At 42.5% G+C, this 22,341-nt stretch overlaps 1 protein-coding gene across 1 annotated transcript in view; it reads right to left on the bottom strand.

Annotated features, from left to right (window-relative positions):
* Positions 1-6,425: 6,425 nt before the first annotated feature.
* Positions 6,426-22,341, bottom strand: part of MEP1A (meprin A subunit alpha) — a 64,003-nt gene continuing 48,087 nt past the window's right edge. The window contains exons 7-14 of the mRNA XM_040430967.1: positions 21,263-21,438; positions 20,314-20,535; positions 19,176-19,325; positions 17,076-17,291; positions 12,317-12,790; positions 10,658-10,828; positions 7,614-7,818; positions 6,426-6,630 (exon numbers count right to left, since the gene is read on the bottom strand). Coding sequence (XP_040286901.1) covers positions 6,483-6,630; positions 7,614-7,818; positions 10,658-10,828; positions 12,317-12,790; positions 17,076-17,291; positions 19,176-19,325; positions 20,314-20,535; positions 21,263-21,438 — 1,762 coding nt within the window. The 3' untranslated portion in view covers positions 6,426-6,482. The remainder of the gene's footprint in view (positions 6,631-7,613; positions 7,819-10,657; positions 10,829-12,316; positions 12,791-17,075; positions 17,292-19,175; positions 19,326-20,313; positions 20,536-21,262; positions 21,439-22,341) is intronic.

Raw genomic sequence — 22,341 nt, 5'->3', positions numbered from 1 at the left:
TCTTGTGGAACACCTAAAGGGTTAACAAAGTGTCACGACCGCTATCCCAGCAGCAGTCGTGTCGCACCAGACGGAGGGGAAGGGGGACCCTTATCTACGGATGGGAAATAGAATGGCCACCCCTGAGTCACCCTAAGCTGGCACCTGTCTGCCCTGATACCCTAGACGGGGTGTGAACCCGTGCGGCGAGCTGGATGCCTAAACCCTCAGTCGCCCTAACACTGGACTGGGGAAAGGCCGATGGGAGCGCTAGTCACCATCACTCACGTCTAGGAGAACAACAGGGGAAGACAACAACAAACAATCTACAGCAGATAGACTTATCCAGTCACGAGCAGAGAAGGCGATCCCAAACACGACAGTCCACGCCAGACAAGAGCTCCACAGCAACACCATCAAACGATCTCCTTCCAAGGTCAGAGTAGCACTGGAAGTAAGGACTATATCTGGCAATGACTGCAAGTGAAACTGAAACTAATATAGTAGCTGGGAGTGGCAGACAGGACTCACCTGAGAAGGATGCCTACAAACTCCCAGTCAGGACAAAAAGGTTCACAAGGCAAAACCCAGATGACATACCCTGAACCACGGAGCAAACTCACAAGCTATCGCGAGTAGCAAGTCGCTGCGACCTTCTCCTCCCAGACCTGTCTGGATCAGTCACAGTCGTGACAGTACCCCCCTTTCTACGAGGGGCCCCTGGACCCTCAAGACCAGGCCTCTCCGGATGGGAGCTATGAAAAGCCCGAATGAGTCTGTCCGCTTTTATCTCTGATGCTGGAACCCACATTCTCTCTTCGGAACCATAACCTTTCCAGTGCACCAGGTACTGAAGAGAGCTGCGAACATATCGTGAATCAACAATCTTTTCTACCTGAAACTCAAGACTGCCATCAACAACCACCGGTGGAGGCGGTAGTGGCAATGGTTCAGGAGGTTCTACATATCTCTTAAGCAGAGATCTGTGGAAGACATTATGGATCCTTAGAGTCTGAGGTAGCTCCAGACGAAAAGCCACCGGGTTAATGATCTTAATTACCCTATAAGGACAAATAAATCTCGGACCCAATTTCCACGAGGGAACCTTCAACTTGATATTTCTGGTAGACAACCACACCAAGTCATTCACCCCAAAGTCCGGACCTTTAGAGCGCTTCCTATCAGCCGCACGTTTGTATCTACCACCAATTCTCTTCAAACTTTCTTGCACACTGTCACACTGAAGAAAGTGAAGACGCAAATCGTTCCTCCTCGGGAATCCCAGACGGCCCCCCCTCACTAAACGTACAAAACTGAGGATGGAAACCATACGCACCAAAAAATGGTGACTTATCAGTGGATTCTTGACGACGATTATTAATGGCGAACTCAGCTAACGGTAAATAAGATGACCATTCCTCCTGATTTTCGGAAACAAAGCATCTCAAATATGTCTCTAGGTTTTGATTGGTACGTTCAGTCTGACCGTTGGACTGTGGATGGAAAGATGAAGAAAAAGACAGATGAACCCCTAAACGAGAACAAAAAGCTTTCCAAAATTTAGAAACGAATTGGGTACCACGATCCGAAACAATATCGGAAGGGACCCCGTGAAGCTTCACGATGTGGTCAATAAAAACCTGAGCCAGTGTGTTAGCATTAGGCAATGCGGCAAGAGCAATAAAGTGCACCATTTTACTGAATCTGTCAACAACTACCAGAATAACAGTCTTCCCCGCTGATACTGGTAGATCCGTAATGAAATCCATTGACAGGTGCGTCCAAGGCCTGTTGGGGATGGCCAGAGGTAAAAGACGCCCTGCCGGACGAGTATGATCTACCTTAGAACGAGCACAGGTAGCACATGCAGACACAAAATTCAACACCTCCTGGCGCCATTTAGGCCACCAGAACCGACGAGACACTAACTCAGAGGTTGCCCTACTACCTGGGTGTCCTGCCAGTGTGGAGTTATGGTGTTCTTTTAGTATCTCCAGTCGTAAATTTTCTGGCACAAACAGTTTACCCGAGGGGCAGGAGGCCGGGGCGTCCCCCTGGGTTTCCAACACCCTCCCCTCCAAACCTGAGTGTAATGCAGAGACCACCACCCCCTTTTGCAAAATGGGCTCTGGTACCTCAACATCACCCCCTCCAGGAAAACTACGAGACAATGCATCCGCCTTAGTATTTTTTGCCCCCGGGCGATAGGTTATTACAAAATTAAACCTAGTAAAAAATAACGACCACCGAGCCTGTCTAGAGGTAAGACGTTTAGCAGACTCCAGATATAATAAGTTTTTGTGATCAGTAATCACCGTGACAGGGGATGAACCGCCCCCTCCAAAAAATGACGCCACTCCTCAAAGGCCAACTTAATAGCCAAAAGTTCCCTGTTGCCAATATCATAGTTCCTTTCTGCAGTAGACAATTTCTTCGAAAAGAAAGCACACGGACGCCATTCACCAGGGGACGGGCCCTGAGATAGTACCGCTCCCACCCCCACCTCTGATGCGTCAACCTCTACAATAAAAGGAAGCGAGACATCTGGCTGTACGAGAATAGGGGCCGAGATGAACCTCTCCTTCAGAGACGCAAAGGCAGTTTTGGCTGCATGTGACCATTTGGAAAAATCGGATCCCTTTCGGGTCATGTCCGTCAGTGGTTTGACCACCAAGGAATAGTTCTTTATAAACTTTCTATAAAAATTGGCAAACCCCAGGAAGCGTTGCAATGCCTTCAGGTTCTCAGGCAGATCCCAGTCTATAATCGCCCGGACTTTCTCTGGATCCATGCGGAAACCTGAATCTGACAACACATACCCCAGAAATGGCAGTTCTTTTACGGCGAACACACATTTTTCTAACTTAGCAAACAATTTGTTAGCCCTTAATATCTGCAGCACTTGTCTCACATGGATCTTATGTGTATCCAGATCTGGGGAATAGACCAGGATGTCATCAAGATATATCACAACAAATCTCCCGATAAGGTGACTAAAAATATCGTTGACAAAATGTTGGAATACCGCAGGCGCATTAGTAAGACCAAATGGCATGACCAGATTTTCATAATGCCCTTCCGGAGTATTAAAAGCCGTCTTCCACTCATCCCCCTCTTTGATGCGAACCAGGTTATAGGCTCCTCTGAGATCCATTTTGGAGAACCATTTAGCACCAGCAACCTGATTAAAGAGGTCGGGAATGAGAGGAAGAGGATAGGGATCTCGGATAGTTATCCGGTTTAATTCCCGGAAATCCAGGCAAGGACGTAGGTCCCCATCTTTCTTTTTAACGAAAAAGAACCCTGCAGCCACAGGTGAAGAAGAGGGTCTGATGTGTCCCTTAGCCAAACTCTCCGAAATATAATCTTTCATAGCCTTCCTCTCCGGGCCGGAAAGATTGTATAACCGGGTTTTAGGTAGTTTTGCCCCAGGTAATAGATTAATCGGGCAATCATATGGACGATGAGGTGGTAACCCCTGACAACCCTTCTCAGAGAACACATCCATAAAATCTGACAGAAAGGCAGGTAAAGATGTTACAGAGAGTGTAGAGCACCTACTACTCAAGCAGTTGTCCTTACAACGTTCACCCCACTCCACAATCTCCCCGGCCTGCCAATCCACCACTGGATTGTGAGTCACCAGCCAGGGAAGCCCCAATACTATAGGAGCCGGAAGACCGTCCAGGACATAACAAGAGATATGCTCTTTATGGAGGTCCCCTACCTGCAGATGGATATTATGGATGATCTGAGTTAACTCTCTCTGAGTAAGAGGGGAGGAGTCGATGGCAAAAACAGGAATAGTTCTGCATACCGGTTCCGGAGTAAAACCCAGAGCCTGAGCAAACCGTGAATCCACCAAGTTGACCCCCGCCCCACTGTCCAAAAAGACGGAACAGATCTCAGTTTTATTGCCCGCCTCAACGGTAGCGGACAACAAAAACTGAGACATGCGTATGGAGGAAACGAATACGCCCAGACTGTTCTCCTCCGCACAGTCTGGGGACTCTAGTTTTCCGGCGGCTCCTTTGTTTGTGGTCTCTTGGGTTCTGAGGGACAAACCTTTACAAAATGACCCCTCCCCCCACAACGAAAACAAACCTCTGACCTACGGCGGAATTTAGGAGGATTCACCCGTCTAGTGGCGCCCCCTATTTGCATTGGTTCGACTGGACCATAACAGACCGATCCCTGCCCTATAGAGGCCTCCGTAAAATTTAATAGTCTCTCCCTGAGTCGTCTGTCGATTCTTATGGACAGAGACATAGCAGCCTCAAGAGACCCAGGGACCTCGTATATCGCCAGCGCATCTTTTAATTTTTCAGACAACCTAAGGGCCGAGTCGTTCCATAACGTATCAGTAGCCCACCTACGGAATTCGGAACCATATAGTTCAGCAGACCGGTTCTCTTGCCGAAGTCTACGCAGCTTAGACTCAGCCAGTGAGACCCTGTCCGGGTCATCATATACGAGACCCAGGGCTTCAAAAAACTCCTCCACTGATCGTAAGGCCGGAGAGTCTGATGGTAGGGAGAAAGCCCAAGCCTGCGGATCTCCTTGCAGGAGAGAAATTACAATGCCCACCCGTTGTTCCTCACCGCCGGAGGATCTAGGGCGTAACCTGAAGAACAACTTGCAAGCTTCTCTGAAGGTTACAAATTGGTCTCTCCCTCCTGAGAACCTATCAGGTAAAGCCACTTTTGGCTCAGGAGTACCTTGGTTTCCCGTAGCAACGGTGGAACCCAAGGATTGCTGCTGCAGCACTGTTGCTTTTAATCCTGCCACTTCAAGGGATAACCCCTGTAATTGTTTCGCCAAAACCGAAACTGGATCCATAGTGGAACAGACAAAATACAAAGCAAAACAGCAAGCAAAAAAGAAAAAAAAAATGAAATGTCACTTTTTTTTTTTTTTTTTTTTAAAAGGCCAGATATACTGTCACGACCGCTATCCCAGCAGCAGTCGTGTCGCACCAGACGGAGGGGAAGGGGGACCCTTATCTACGGATGGGAAATAGAATGGCCACCCCTGAGTCACCCTAAGCTGGCACCTGTCTGCCCTGATACCCTAGACGGGGTGTGAACCCGTGCGGCGAGTTGGATGCCTACACCCTCAGTCGCCCTAACACTGGACTGGGGAAAGGCCGATGGGAGCGCTAGTCACCATCACTCACGTCTAGGAGAACAACAGGGGAAGACAACAACAAACAATCTACAGCAGATAGACTTATCCAGTCACGAGCAGAGAAGGCGATCCCAAACACGACAGTCCACGCCGGACAAGAGCTCCACAGCAACACCATCAAACGATCTCCTTCCAAGGTCAGAGTAGCACTGGAAGTAAGGACTATATCTGGCAATGACTGCAAGTGAAACTGAAACTAATATAGTAGCTGGGAGTGGCAGACAGGACTCACCTGAGAAGGATGCCTACAAACTCCCAGTCAGGACAAAAAGGTTCACAAGGCAAAACCCAGATGACATACCCTGAACCACGGAGCAAACTCACAAGCTATCGCGAGTAGCAAGTCGCTGCGACCTTCTCCTCCCAGACCTGTCTGGATCAGTCACAGTCGTGACACAAAGTTAGTAAAATCAATTTTGAATACCTTGAGGTGTGTAGTTTCCAAAAATAGGATCATTTTTTTGGAGTTTCCACTCTAGGGGTGCATCAGGGGTTCTTCAAATGTGTCATGGCAGCTTAAAATTATCCCAGTGAAATCTGCTTTCCAAAAACCATTTGGCGTTTCTTCCTTTCTGCACCCTGCCGTGTGCCTGTACAGCAGTTTACAACCACATATGGGGTGTTTCTGTAAACTACAGAATCAGGGCAATAAATATTGAGTTTTGTTTGGCTGTTAACCCATGCTTTGTTAGTGGAAAAAAATTATTAAAATGGAAAATCTGCCAAAAAAGTGAAATTCTGAAATTTTATCTCAATTTTCCATAAATTCTTGTGGAACACCTAAAAGGTTAACAAAGTTTGTAAAATCAGTTTTGTATACCTTGAGGGGTGTAGTTTCTAAAATGGAGTCTTTTTTGGGTGTTTTCTATTATGTAAGCCTCACAAAGTGACTTTAGACCTCAACTGGTCCTTAAAAAGTGGGTTTTTGGAAATTTGCTTCTAAGCCTTCTAACGTGGCATTCATGAAATTATCCAAACATGAAGTAGACATATGGGGAATGTAAAGTAGTAACTATTTTTGAAGTTATTACTATCTATTATAAAAGTAGAGAAATTGAAACTTGGAAATTTGCAAATTTTTCAAAATTTTGCGTAAATTTGGTATTTTTGTATAAATAAAAATGAACATTTTTGACTAAATTTTACCACTGTCATGAAGTACAATATGTGACGAGAAAACAGTCTCAGAATGGCCTAGGTAAGTAAAAGCGTTTTAAAGTTATTACCACATAAAGTGACACGTGGCTTGGTAGTGAAGGGGTTAATGATTTATTGTTTATTTACATACATGCATATTTTATGCATATACACCGCTTTTATTTTCTGCTCATTATGGCAAGGACTGCAATAGTCAAAGCAATGGTCCCAGCCACCCCTCCAATCATCATTCCGATAATATTGCCATGTAATTGCGTGATCTCACAACGATCCCCGGTGTACATGAATGCCTGGCTGGATGCGCACCTGCAACACAACATCATTCAATAAGTGCCTGCATGTTATAGTACAATAATAAATAACATAAGGGCACATGCGAGCTTCATCACCCCTGCGGTGAAATACAGGTAGGACGGGGTGCTGGTATCAGCATTTTTAGTATATACTAAACCCTCTTGTTTGGTCTCCACAGTAGAAAGGAAATCAAGCAATGTCACACATGGCCTCTAGTGAATTTGGGTGATGGACTCAGTAATGTCTTATGAGGACAAGAATATCTGAAATTACTTTAAGCAAGTATCAAGGACTACAGTTAAGATTTTCACCATTGGATGAAGGTTTCTTGGGGACAACAGATGAAATGATTCTGAGGATCTACCCTGGATGCATCATATAAGTTCTAATATGTTATTTATGTATCACCTCAAAAGATATAGACCTTAATGGTGTTTGGCTCCAACATTCGCTTCAAATGAGGTGGTCTTCTGGTGGACCTTTTGGTTCTTGTCATATTGTGTCACAAGAGGATCCTCAGATACACTGATGGGACAGTCTAACATTGTAGAGCATCCTTTCAATGGTGCATAGACCCATCTGGGTTGGACTGACCACATTGGGTATACATTGAATTTCCAAATCATGGGTATTTTAAGCCCTGGCCCAGGAGCATCTCCAAATGACAACACTAGCATAAACCAAGGTCATATGGCCAGAAAGAACTTTAAGTCAGATACAGCAGCTTATTTGTATCATGGTTATTGGGGCTGGTAAGGGGTCTGGACCATTATTGTTACGCTGTAAGACCACCACCATGGAAGCTGTAATAGTGGCCCTGTTGGTTGAACAGAATTTTACATCATAACTTCCTAAACTGGCTCAAGGACTCCACACAATTCAAGAACTTCAAAGAAAATGTCTCACTTGTATAGTCATTACCACTGAGGTCCATAACAAACAATGAGATTCCATCTCTTCCACCTCTTACAAACTACAACCATGATCTATTGTACCTGCAGCTTGCTCCGTTTGTCTCCATCACACAGACTCCTCCATTTAGACACAGGCTGTCATCGCACTGGGCTTGCAATGGTTGGAACTCATTTTTATCCCTGAGGTTCTCCAAAGAACGCTTCTGCCTCTCATGCATTTCATCTTCCTCCACTGTAGCCAAAGCTGGCCGGACAGGAACTTCTGTCTTTATAAGGTGTGTGAGATCTGTAGGACAGAGAGGAAGCATACGTATTGAACATACACCCTGAGGGAACCCAATGTTCACACATCAAAGAGCAATCTACGGGTTCCGCCATGACTGTGGGTCACCCACCATAACAGTGAATCAGTCACGCTCACCTCTAACTATAGATACCCCAAAGGCAGTTTGTATGCCACAGATGCCCCATAGGTGGACAAGCAAATTATTTTCAGTCATTTGGACAACTAACATATTAGCATACAGAACAGTTTTCACCACTGTAGGAACTGTAACTTGACCATAGGACAGACTAGGGTATATTTTTCTCTAGTATCTAGAACTTTGGGGAATGTAGAGCAAATTGTGCCAAGTTTATCAGGATGTGGCATTTAGCATAATATATCTGATGTAGCTTGCTAGACATAAAACGCATTTTTTTCCTCCTTCCGAGATTTTTTAACTGAACGGTGGGGGTCCGACACCTGGGACCCCTGCCGATCAGCTGTTTGAGAAGGCACCTGAGCTGTGCTCGCAGTAGTGGCGCGGTCTTCTCTATGCTCTCCAAGCACAGCGCTCTACATGGTATAGTGGCTGTACTTGGTATTGCGCTCAGCCCCTTTAACTTGAGCTGCTCCTAGGCTACGTGACAGATGAACGTAACATCACCTGACCTAGGCTAAGCTGAGAAGGCCACGGTGCTACTGCGAGCGTCAATGCCTTCTCAAACAGATCAAATACTGATAACCTAACCAGAGGATAGGTCGTCAGTTAAAAAAATCCCAGAAAACTCTTTTAACTCTTTTAGACACAATTCCAAAGATTCCCCTAATATCTATCATTCCTAATGAATTTGCCAGAAAAAGTAAAATTGCTTGACCTGGTAACTTCCACAAATTCCCCTTTAAACACCAAAAAACGAGGATGCTATTTGTATAAAAATAATTACTTTTATTAGATTACATAGAACAATAAATATCAGTGTTAGTCAAAAGGGATAGGACATGAAGAAACGAGCCTCTAGAATAGGGCTCAGCAATGCGGAGAATCGCACTTGAGGGAAATTGCACCATGAGAAGCCACAGTTTCAAAAATTTTAAAATCGGATGACAATGGAATAAGTAATGGATAATGGATAACTTCCACAAATTCCCCTCCCTGACTGGTGGGAGTCATAGTGCATAGTCTTGTATTCCCAGTGGATTCCCAAAAAATTATAATTGTTATTTCTGTACACATGATGGCCCAAACTTTTAGATTATGAGTTTATTTAACCCACATAGTGTACACTGTAAAAAATAAAAAGAAAACAAAACAAAAACAGTTCTAGAATGTTTTTGTTCAATAAAAAGGGATCATAAAGTCATATGTAATCTAAAGTTGTACTAAATAAATTCACAATTCTCCCCACAAAAAAACAAGCCCTACCAGCTGCGTCAAAGAAAAAAATAAATAAATAAAAGTTATGAATTTTGGAATGCAAGGATAAAAAATAAATGTAAAAAGGTTGCGTGGGCATTAAGGAGTCAACGTGGCTTTGCATGCCTTGAAAATGAATGGTTCATGTGTCCTGGAAACAATAAAAAAAAAAACACGAAACAAAACAAAAAAACAACAAAGTAAATAAGTATTATGTGCAAACGAGTTGTAAATATATTATAATTTAAACCAGAGCACACCAGAATTACAGTTAGCCAGAATTATCATAGTGGCTCAGGTTGTAGGAGAAATCTGGCACGTCTATAGATTGCTTGTCTAAAAATTTTATAATTTTTGTCGGCAGAAATATTTTTGGGTGCAAAAAGGCTTTTTAGACCATACTTTTTTTCCTGCTAAGCCACACACCCTTGTTGAGCATAGCAAAAAAACTGTCTAATAGACTAAGCCACATTGGTTGGGCTGAAACGTTGCGTTTGGGGTGAATAAATAGGGTCCACCACCATTTCACGACATTTGGAGTGCTGCCTCAATTTCCAATATAGTGTCTAATAGACTAGCTATGACTTACTGTGCCGAATTGCACCAAACTATACCAACAGAGGGGTAGTTAATAGTGAATCTGGGCCAAAGTACTAGTTTTGCCAGGAGTGCTCCTTTAAAAGGGGTTGTGCCACTAAAAGCACTTATCCTCTTTCCAGAGGAGAGAAGATAGTGTGATTGCTGGGACCCCAGCGATTAAAATACAGTGTCCACAAGTGCCGTCGAAATATCCCATGAGAACGGAGCCGTGGTATGTGTCCACCTCTTCATTCACTTCTACTGAACTGCTGCGAGCACTGTAATCAGCACATCCACAGAATCTAGGGTCCGACATGTGTGCACACCACCGCTCCACCCACATTTGGCAGTTTAGAAGCACTTTCAGACCCCCGTTCTCGTGATCTCTTGGGGTCCCAGTGGTCAGACCCCCAGCAATCAAACACATCCCCTGTTCACAAGTTATTAGTAGCACAACCCCTTTAACAGAATAATCAGCTTACCGGCTTGAGCACAGACTGCCAAATCAGAGGGTTAGAGTCCCGGCACCCCCGCTGATGAGCTGTTTTAGGAAGCCGCACAGTGCCGTATATTGCAGACCGGCCATGCTTGATATTGCAGCTCAGCCCCATTGATCAAAATCGGACTGAGTTGCATCTAGGCCATCTGACCAATGTAGAGTGACGTCACTGGCCTAGGAAGAGGCCTAAGCGCTCAAGGAGCACCATGGCCTCTTCTAACAACTGATCACAGGGGTCCTGGGAATTGATATTGATGATCTATTGATCATTAATATAAATTCCCAGATAACCCCTTTCCCCTTTTTTTTTCTCTCTTTTTGAGACATACTGTTCTATGCTCAGATAATGAATTAAAATATATGCATACCCGCAAAATCCACAAACAAGATCAGATCATCATTTTTCAGAAAACTCCTGCGCTGTAAGTTGAAGTGAGAGATGAAAGTTGCCCAGCCAAAGTCTGTGGTCCTGTTGCAGTTGCAGGAAGGATCCCATGTGCCGGTTTTAGACGGTCTCTCCCATCGAGAAATGTTCAAAGCTATCAAGAAGGAAAGAAGAGACTTGCCATTGTAGATGGTTTTTTTGGCCTATATACTAACAAAAGTGCAACCCCTAACATGATCACAAAATGTCAGGACCTGCAGCAATCAGATGTAATCTGTGGGGAAACCTGGTAGTAAGCATTCAATTTCCCTGCAGCGCCACCACAGGATAAATTAAGCATTACACGCTGCCCATTCAAATCAGTGGGTTCCATCTAGTGCAAACAGAAACATGCCCTCCAAACCAAGAGACGCACCATGTAAGGCTAGTTTCACACTGGCGTTAAAACCATCTTGCAGGCTGTTTCGGCAGATGAACAGCCTGCCGGAGTTCATTGCATCTAGCATATCTGGATATTGCCTTTCCCAGCTAGAACCCATTAACTATAATGGGAAATGGAGGGGATTCGGCTGGACAAAAAATGCTGCAAGCACCGTATTCTGTCTAGCTGAATCCCGGCACTAATGCCGGAAACAGGCTGGGTCCTTATCTAGTACTATTACAGTCATTGGGGCCTGGCAGTGCTCCGTCAGTTTTCAACTATGCCGGATGCCATGAACTCCAACAGGCTGTTCCTCTGCCTGCCAGATGGTTTTAACGTCGGTGTGAAACTAGCCTAATGCAAACAAGCCATGTCCTCCAGAGCAAGAGAAGCTCTGAGTAACCACTCTCCAGTCTAGCAAGGGAACCTCCTCTATTAAATCTGGTTGTCTAACAAAGCGAAGAAAAACAGGTTTTGTAAACTAGAAAATTGTGTGAAATGAACACAAAAATTTACTTCAGAACTATAGACTGAGTTGTAGCAACTAGCATCATGCAGCTGCTGCCAAGACAAATTAAATAATGGAATGCATAAAAAAGATTACAGATGTACACACATGGGGGGTCATTTATTAAGACTGGCGTTTTAGACTTAATACCCCTTTTGCTGGCGGTGGATCCGCCCAAGTTATGTAGAGGCACCAGCCAGTCAAAATCTACGCCAGCTTCTTTGCTGACGTGGATTTAGAACATTTTATAGGCCTAAAACAGGCATAGAAAATGATAAATGATATGGGCCTGGTGGCCTGCCCATGCCATGCCCACTATTTTAGACCTGGCGTGAGCAGGTAAAAATCGCAGATTGCAGAAAACTGGAGTTGATCAGTTAGTAAATGACCCCCATACTCTGTAGAGTTTTGAGCCCAGGGCTGTAGCGGTTTCAGTGACTTTATGAATCAATTGGGCAGGTTGATTGCAGTATCAGGAAAGTTTATGTAGTTCATACAAAAGATGTCTTGCCATGTAAACATAATTTACCGAGATACAATGGTATGTCTGATGATCCTTTCATGACAAGTTCAGAGGTCCTACCAAGGAGGTATCCACTATGTCTACATAAAAGAAGGCTTGGAAGCATAAGATCAGAGTAGGAAATACAACCCTGGGGACAATGATGCAATATCAACATGTAGATATACTTTATAAAGCACCGACTACTTACTAGGTATTATGTGACTTGGTAAAGTTGTGAAGCTTCGGGTAGAAGACATCCTTAGTTTGATATCTGGGTCTTGATCCAACAGCTTTATAATAACCTGGCGGTTTAAGACCGGCCACTGCAAGACTGAATCATCTTCTCCACTGCACAGGTGAAACGAGATCCCGGTGTACCCGACGTAAGATGATGTGTTTTGCCCATGAGGATACAGACCAATACCAAATCTGTAACCTTCAGGGCTAGTGAAACAAGGACTGACAATCCGATCTCCTTTGGCAGTTGTGGCCAGGATCTGTTTGAAGTTGCGGATGGTCCACACAGAATTGGGGCAGGGTAGTTCTGCTAGAGTGATGTCGTCAATAAGAATACCGCCACTGGTGGTGCCATCAGCGCCTTGAACACCTTGGAACACATAGCGGAATTTTCTATCTGCGTTCAGGGTCACATGTGCAATCTTCCAGTTCTTGTCGCCGTCAGCTGAAATGGGTCACAGATGTGATAGTTCAGTCATCTGACTACATCATGCCGAGCTTGGTCAGCTGCACTACTGCATCAAAGTTTAATAATCTTTATTTAAGAATTCATATTAACAAGAACACTTTAAAAAAAAAATATTAACATAAAATAACAACTTAATAGCCATTTATATTAAAGTATTCTGGCAATAAATTATTTTTTCTCTTTTTCCACTTTATTGTTGGTTTAATACTCCTTTTCCCACCACTATCTCGCCCTTCTCCATGACCCAAAAAAAAAAAAAGAGAAAAGGAGGTAGAAATATAGAAAGAGGGGGGACAAGCTCCTCTTCCCCATCTCGCTCTCCCCGCTCCCTCGCCCCCTCCCGACCTCCAACTACTCCACTTTCCCCACAACTCATTTAATTTTTCCTTCTTCTTCCAAGATCTTATATGTAGCTTTTCACAAGCCAATGAGCATTTTACCAAACTTTCCTACATTTTTTATCGTCGGAGATCTTTTGTTTACCCATTGCTTTACTATACATCTTCTGGCTTGAAATAAGAGTTTAGCCGCTATTTCTTGGGATATGGTATTACTTAGAGCCTCCATATCGCCCAAAACACAAATATTTAAAGTTTTTTGGATTCTGATCTTATGATAACTCCAAATTTGGGTAATAACTTCATTCCAGAACTTTTGTTAACATTGACATTCCCATAATAAATGTATGTCGTCTACTCCCTCTTCTCCACATTTAAGGCATTTAAAAACCTTATTTTTATACCATTTCATCAATTTGGCTGGGGAATAATTTAATCGATGTACCACATAAAACTGCGTCAATCTATGGGCTGGATTGGGGGAGACCCTTCTAATTTCAGCATATACTCTACTCCAGTCTTCAGGAGTCATTGGTGCCATCCTATCCTCCCATTTATTTACTTCTACTCTATTCCCCAGTTTACTTCTGCTTTGCTGTATTAAAATATTATAAATCCTAGTTATTCTTCCTCTCCCCATTGTCATTCCACTAATTTTTCTCAGTGGCTGTGGGAGGGCTTTAATTTCTTTCCTATTACGTGAACACGATTTAATGGCATACCTTAATTGGATATAGTAGAAGAACTCTTTATCTTGAATACCATATTTATCTTTCAGTTCTTGGAACACCATTAAATCACCATTTTTTTAATATTTGACCTAACTTATATATCTCTAAGTTTTGCCATGGTGTTTTACATATTGTCATTAGTCCTTCCAGGAACAAATTGTTCCACAGCAAAGTTTCTTCATGTATTTAAATATCTTCCCAAAGGAATTTAACCGAGTTCCATATATTATACATTAATCTCCTCGTTTGGGAGCTTTTAAATTGTTCCTGTAGATGGAGGCCCGCCTCTAATGCTTGAAATATCCCTCTTATACTCGTATTTCTGTCCAGTGATCTTATAGATGAAACATATAGCCTGGTATTGCCCCAATCCAGGCAATTTTTGAGCTGACCTGGGAGGGCGTATAATTTGAAATCTGGTGTGTTAAGGCCACCTTTGTCCTCTGCCAACTGTAGAAGTTGTAGTCTCATCCTTTGAAGAAAGGGGGTTGAGCGGCACTCCTGTTGGAGGTTGGGCGGTGCTCTGTGGTAAGGGTACATCCAAATTTTATCAAAAAACCACGGCACTCTATAATTAATTTATAAGTTGCTTGTTTTATTTCATATATATATGGAAGAATGTTTTATAAGGATCCCCCTTGTATAGGCTTTGCCGGCTTCCCAAATTATCTTTTCATCTGCTGATCCTTCATTCACTATGAAGCATTCCCTAATTTCCTTTAATATTTCCTCTTGTGTCTCTCTTTTATCTATCCACCCTATCGTGATTTTAAACCGTAAATCCCTTTTATTCCCCATTAATGGACACCTCTTTGTGTGTATTTAGCTCTGTCAATGTCATACATCGCTTTCTTATTTACCATCGCTATATCAATTCGCGATAACACTTTGTGAGTTTAAGAAAAACATGAAAATCTTTTTGCTCTAGTGTTTAACAATCTCCAAACAATCCACCCATTCAAATTCTTCTATAATATTTTTCAATTTAGATTTAACGTGCGACACCTTATTCCCTCCCATTCTGCATCTATCTTTACTTTCATCCATAACAATATTAAAGTCCCTAACAACTAAAAGTGCTCTATTACTTCTACTAATTGAAAACTCGTGAATTTTAATCAATACTTCTATAGTAAATGGGGAGAGATATATATGCTGGCAATTATGCAGGGTTTACCTTGCAATATGCTGTCTATTTTTACATATCGCCCCTCCTTATCCGTTAATACTTCGTTCACTTTTATTTTAACATTTTTATGGATCAGAATACTTACACCTCTCGAGTATGTGGAGAGTCCTAAATAATATGCATATTGCACCCAGGGCTTCTCCAGTACTTTATTCATTTCTTTAGTTAAATGCGTTTTAAATACTGCTATTCTTTTTGCACCGGTACCTAAACCTCTAAGATTCCATGATACTATACATCTATGAGAAGATCCACTACGGAACTAAAGATAAAACGAGACAAGCAGGCAGAATCCAGAGGGGGGGAGGGGAGACACCTCCTGAATAAAAAAAAATAAAAAAAAATACCCCATTAAACCAAACTTCCAAACCAGTTGACCCAGTGGTTGAACGCCAACCACTAGCTCTCTATACTTAGCATTCTCTCCCTACCAGACCCCAGTCTCAGCACCTATCTACTAAACATGGGTTCCCATCCAGCTTTTGAACTTTTGAAATGTTAGTACAGGGGTGATGGAAAATGTAAACTTTAAACAGCAACACAGTACTTGTAGAAATAAAGGGAAAGTTAGTCCACAATGTTCAGTTAGACAGTAAAGGAGATCTCTTATCAAAGTTCAATACAAAACTTTCCCAAAAAGTTCTCCTTGTGTCACCACACTCCACTTAGCTGGATACATATAGCTGAGTACATTGATGTTATTTTACTGAGTACATTAAGGATCTGTTAATTTTACAGGGAAAAGATAGAGGGTAGACTATGTCTGCACCCCACGCACGGGATATTTCCCCCGACTTTGAGCTAAGAGACCACTGCCCCTATATGGTACACTGTCCTGCACGAGGGAGCATGCGGGCAGATATTTCAGGAACCAGGACCAGAGTTTAAACTGTAAGATCTCTGCATATAGCGTACATCAACTTAGCCCACCATCCACACACAGTACTTGTTAGGAATAGAGGAGAAGTTAGTCCTCAATGTTCAGTTAGCCCATAGAGGAGATCTCTTATCGAAGTTCAGTACAAAGACTTCCCATAGATTTTTCCACGTGTCTCCACCCTCCACTTAGCTGGATACATATAGCTGAATACATAAATGTTGTTTTGCTGAGTACATTAAGGGTCTGTTGATTATACAGCGAACAACAAAGGGGAGTCTATGTCTACGCCCCATGCACGGGATATTTCCCCAACTTTGAGCTTCTAGGAGGCCACTGCCCCTTAAATGATACACTGTCCTGCACCAGGGGGCATATGGGCAGATATTTTGGGAACTGGGACCAGGGTTTAGGCTGTAAGATCTCCACATATAGCATTCATCAACATAGCCCACCATCCGCAGTGATACATTATCACCCTTCCCAGTACTTCTCTGGATCTAGCCACGGCTCTCAGGCGACTCTCCTTAAAGCGGTTTTCAGAGGCAATCACAAATGGAGTCTGCAAACACCTTACCAGGGACCCACGTGTTTTTCCCGCTCCACTGCGCTGCTTCCTCTTGAGACGGTTTTCAGAGGAAGTCACAGACGGGTTCTGCAAACACCTTGCCGGGGATCCACGTGTCTCTCCTCCTTTTCCGATCCACGGCACCTCTTCCAGGCCGCCTCCACTTTGTCTGGTCATGCCAGAACTCCACATGCCACTTTCCACAATCGCTCTCCTCCACCGCTCCACCACACCACTACTAGCACCACTCACATGGTCACCGGGGGAGGAGGAGAACAAGGAGACCGATAGGTAAGAGAAATGGGAGAGTTGTTCACAGCCCCATCGAGAAGGCCTTACAAGCCGAATTTTTCCTTGGTTCACATTTCTCTGCGCTCCAAACACACGCCAGCATCGAACCGAGGACAGGGAGGGAGCAGCGCACGCTATTTCCTGCGTCCGCTCACATGCTCCTCCTCCTTCTTACTACTGCATCAAAGTTAATTCAAAATCAAATTTTCTACCTTCCACCCTAGGACCAAGTCTACTCAAATTTTCCATAAAATTCAATTACTATACCATGAATGGTGTGGATTTTCTTCAGCCTCCTAACTTCTCCAGTGCCATCATCTAGACGGAGCCAGATGGTCATTCTATCCTGGACGCTTCCATCTATCTTGTAAAAAAATTCCAGACACTGCTCAGTTCGTTTAGGATACAGAATGCGGGACTCTAGGACAGCGGTGCGACCGGCGGTTCCAGTGGAGGTATTAAAATGCATAAAATAGCCTGAATCTGTGAAATAATTTAAAACAAATATATTTTAGTGCATAAAATAAAAAAACATCTGCGTAGAAAATACTTGCTATTGATTTATTGGTCTTTTTATGTCTATTATTAATTTCCACTACCTCTTTTAAAGGGTTATTAATTGATTGTCTATACCTAAGATAGGTCACCTATGTGGGGTTCAAACCCAATGGACCCCAATCAATCAGCAAAATAATGGGCCACAACACTCCAGTGTGGTTGTGTCTGGTATTACAGTTCAGCCAATATAACAGGTTACAGCCATTAGAATATGAAGAAAGGTCGTTGATCCAGGGAGTTGTTCTAATTGTCTGATTAAAGTCGGGAAGGAAGTTCTTTCCCTTTAAATAGAGAAAATTGTCTTCTACCTCATGTGTTTTTTTTGGCCTTCCTCTGGATCAACTTTGCAGGTTAATAGGCTGAACTGGATGGATATCTTTTTTCAGCCTTACAAACTAAGTAACTTTGTAAGTGCATGGGTGTGAGCAAGAGTACCAGGCATAGCCAATAGATAAATGGGTCACAGCCTCTTCATCCTCTGATCAGCAGGGGTCCCCGAGGTGCCCAGTCAATGATACACTGATCCAAATTTACAGATGAGTACAGGATCATCAAGGAACAATGGGAAGAGGAGTCCCAAGTCCCTGTACAAAAGGAATGGCAGGTCAAGCATGCACACTGCCAGTTAATTTGTTCTCTATGCTCAACATTCATGCAGAGACACGGAATGCCCGTTCTCTTGATCAATAGGGGTCCCAATGGTAGAACCTGGACCAATCAGATATATATCCTCTAAACACACACATTATATATATATATATATATATATATATATATATATATATACACTGACCAAAAATATAAACGCAACACTTTCGGTTCTGCTCTCATTTTCCATGAGCTGAACTCAAAGATCTGAAACATTTTCTACATACACAAAAGACCCATTACTCTCAAATATTGTTCACAAATCTGTCTAAATCTGTGTTAGTGAGCACTTCTTCTTTGCCGAGATAATCCATCCCACCTCACAGGTGTGGCATATCAAGGTGCTGATTAGACAGCATAAATATCTGTTCTTGATACATTTCCTGGTGATTGAGTGCCTGTTAATATATCTACATTACAAATTTTCCACATATACAGACTGAGGGGCAGTCTGATAACAGTGCACCTAAATCTAGAAGCCAAAGCGGGAGAGCCACTATAATCATTTATCATACTCCTATTTTATGATCCTGACCACTTTTCACAGTGGTCTATGTTTAAGAGCGAAAAGTGAGATTAGACCTGGATTATGGCTCATTTACAATGTGCGACTTTTGCAAAGGTCGCAAACCAAGCCAGGCAACCCCCGTTCTACTTTTACACCTAAAGGTGTAAACCACTCACATCACATATGTATATTATTAAGATGCACCAGTTCATAATTTTGGTGTAGGCACACAAAGCAAAATCAGACTTTGAACTGACCCAAAAACAACCTTAAATGATAAATGACCACCCACTTTATTATCAAGAGAGGAGAGCTGCTGCACAGAGCAGCTCTCATTCTGCTGAACTCAATGCTACTTTTTATTACATGGTCTACCATAGAACATTCCCTTCAAATGCCATTGACATTTTTGTGCTTGTTTTCAATATTTTACAGTTCAGTCCGTAGTCCACATGTCAGTACAACAAGGCACAACTGGCAAAGATACATATTCTACATGCTTCTTTTAATTATCTCTGAGCTGTAAACAGGGTAATTGACCCTTGACATGAGCAATGAATGTCCTACCTGCTGATTATTCAGAACACATGGCATTTGCACGAAGGTTAACTTCTTATTGGGTTGTGTAAGACTCAGCCGTTTAGATATCTTACCTCTGCATCGTCCCACTAAGGTGTGATCACTAGATGAACCTGAAGAACCCAACTCGTGGATCCAGTCTGCATCATCGGTAGTCGACTGGACCATTCCACAAATGTTGATGAACTCAAAGGAGCATTGATCCAGGAGAATGAGCGGCGTGGCTATAAAGAAACATTGAAATTAGTTTAAAACATATAATACACAGGAAAGTGGATTAATTCTTAGAACCGTTGACCTAAAAGTCAGTCTCCAAAGGAGATTGAAAATTTTGGTGTGATTTTCTACCACTAAACCAACCAACCCCCCCAGATTTGAGGAGCAAGGGAAATCTAGTTCTTTCAGGTTAACAATTACAAGCACTTTGAGTTAAGCAGTTTGGAAAAAAAGATGGCTTATAATGTACAAATATATAAATATGATATGATACATATCAACTATGGATATATCCCAAGATAAATTGGCAAGATAAGCAACTTTGCAAAAAACATGACTTCACAATACTGTGTCACGAGATGTCTATATGCATCTACACGTGGCCTACTCGTAGTGTCTTGAATTGCAGCCTGCCAAGGGTTTTGCTAGCATGTTGTGATATTGTATTGAATTTGTACTGTGAGAAACTGGAGTCCTAAACCCAATTCACATAAAGATAAGGGTGGACACATCTTTGTATGTAATTACATAACCAATGGTGTCAACATTTGAGAGCAGTGCTGTCCAAAAGTCCTACAACCCTTCTCTGTACCCAATTCAGTTGAGTGTTTTGGTAAGACAGAACCGGATTACTAGTGGTATGGTTATAGTAACTATCTTAGGTAGCCCTCATCACTATCAATGGAGGAACTAGAGCAACTCGACAATAGGAGCCCCATATAAGAAACAGTGGCAACCAAAAAAATGTGGCTGACATTGGAGGGGAACTAAGATTTGCCACCCATCTTCAGGTGGAGTCCAGTGATGGCCCTTTATTTGCCTCATCAACTCATGGTCTGCATGTGGAATGGTGGAATGGTGAAGTAGATAATGATGGCCATGGGGAAAATGCTCCTTTTGGCTCTCCTATACTTCAACCCTCGGTGTATAGCCTATACATTCAAGAACAAACATGGGTTCTATGTAAGTGAGAATATGGATACTGGTCATACATACTGCAGTTGTACATCCTGTTTAAACGTTCCAGGTCTATGAGAGAAAAATCAAGACGTTGTCCAATGATGTCATTAAATGCAGGGATCTTGGCAGTGATGGTTGGGATATTGGGGTCCTTATTGAAGGAGTAGGGACCGTAGTGCATGACAGATTCATAGTCATATGGAGTGTTCAGATCTGTTATAAATTTGTCATCATATGTATTGAAGTTGTGTGCCATGCCTAAAAAAAAAAAGCATACAACATGAATATTTGCACATATATAACTGTGTATTACTGGCATAAGTCACCGTGGATTTACATTACCCATATTATAGTCTGTCTCCAGCATTTTATATGGCCACAGACTTTTTAAGTTATGTATTAGGTTAGTTTCACACTAGTGTTAAAACTATCAGGCAGGTTCTTCTGGCAGAGGTGTGTGAGGTGTGTATTATGAGGTTCTGCAGCAGCTGAGGTGTATATTATGAGGTTCTGCAGCAGCCGAGGTGTGTATTATGAGGTTCTGCACCAGTTGAGGTGTGTGTTATGAGGTTCTGCAGCAGCTGAGGTGTGCATAATGTTCTGCAGCAGTTGTGTGTATTAAAATGTTCTGCAGCTGTAGGCATGCGTATTATGAGGTTCTGCAGCAGATGAGGTGTGTATTATGAGGTTCTGCAGCAGCTGAGGTGTTTATTATGAGGTTCTGCAGAAGCTGAGGTTTGTATCATGATGTTCTGCAGCAAAATTGAGTTCATTATAATACAATATAAATATTCCAGCATAATATAATACCATAACACTGTACATTATACAATGCAATCTACAATGGAGAGAAGGTCTTTGTGATCACAGATTGTGGCCTTCCTAGCTTGTAGACCATATGTGACCTCAATCACCTGCAAACCAGCGATAAAATGTGTGCCCTGCAGAGAAAAGCTGAAGCTAATTGACATGAACATGAACTGACCTTCAGTGATTTGATTCCACCAGATTTCTACATAGTCATCCCGGTCACTTCTTGACTGCTCGTGATAAAATCCCAGGGCATGAAGAACCTCATGCTCTACAATGGCTTTATGGTCACAGCCACTATCTATGGAAAGGTTCTGACCAGTACGGAAGTCTCCAACATAGGACCAGCACCTTTAAGATAAAAAAGTATACTATGAACCTACTGTATAAACATAGTAAGTTGGATCATAATATGTTCAATTTTGGCTACTGTTCTACAAAGAAGCTTGCAGACATCATGAAAGCAACAGGGCCCCTATGTTGGATGGTCCCTAGGTTCCTCTGCCACATCAGAGAACAGAGGTACTATACGGGGTAGTAAGGAGATACAAAGACGTACAGTATGTAATGTAATTGGCGGGCCAAAGTATAACTTTACAATCGGAGCCAAGAACGGTTAAACCTTGTATAGCTTCATGTACTTAGACTGAACTTGTCCTGAGAAGAAGTGACATGGAGGCTTGACTGTTCTCTGTCGTCTTGCCATATTAATTAGATTCTTGTAAAAATCCCTAGTGGATATCATAAAAGGGTTCATTGGCCAAACCTTAAATCTCCAAAAAAGTCATCAGAAGCTGAGTATGGTATCCTATCCCTAGATGTATGATAGATGTTTACTGGAAATCATAGATGGAATTATAAAGGTTCTTTACAAGATTAGAAAAACAAAACTGCCTTCTTCCCGGAATAACACCACTCAGCTCCATGAAGTCCAAAAACTTTGGACAGGTGCCACTGTTTAAAAAACAGCTTTACCAGTCATTCGTGTATGGGAGACTGATATGGGGGTCTGATCTAAGGTCTGATATGGAGGTCTGATCTGAGGATCTGATAAAGATTGGGGGTCTAATTTGAGGTTGAGGTTTTTCAGATTTTCCTCTAAAACCCAGGTGTGTCTTATAAAGCAAAAAATACAGTAATACACATATTATATCAGAAAACTGGATAATTTTATTATACAAAGAATAACTTTCATTTGCTAAAACTGCATTTTTTTGGTGGGGGGTCCTGAAAAAAGACAGATCTCTGCATAGT

The sequence above is a fragment of the Bufo bufo genome, chromosome 4 (assembly GCF_905171765.1).
Source record: "Bufo bufo chromosome 4, aBufBuf1.1, whole genome shotgun sequence".
In the NCBI taxonomy this organism is placed as follows: Eukaryota; Metazoa; Chordata; class Amphibia; order Anura; family Bufonidae; genus Bufo; species Bufo bufo.
Note: the sequence above shows the minus strand (reverse complement) of the source record. Positions and strands in the feature narration are given on the sequence as shown.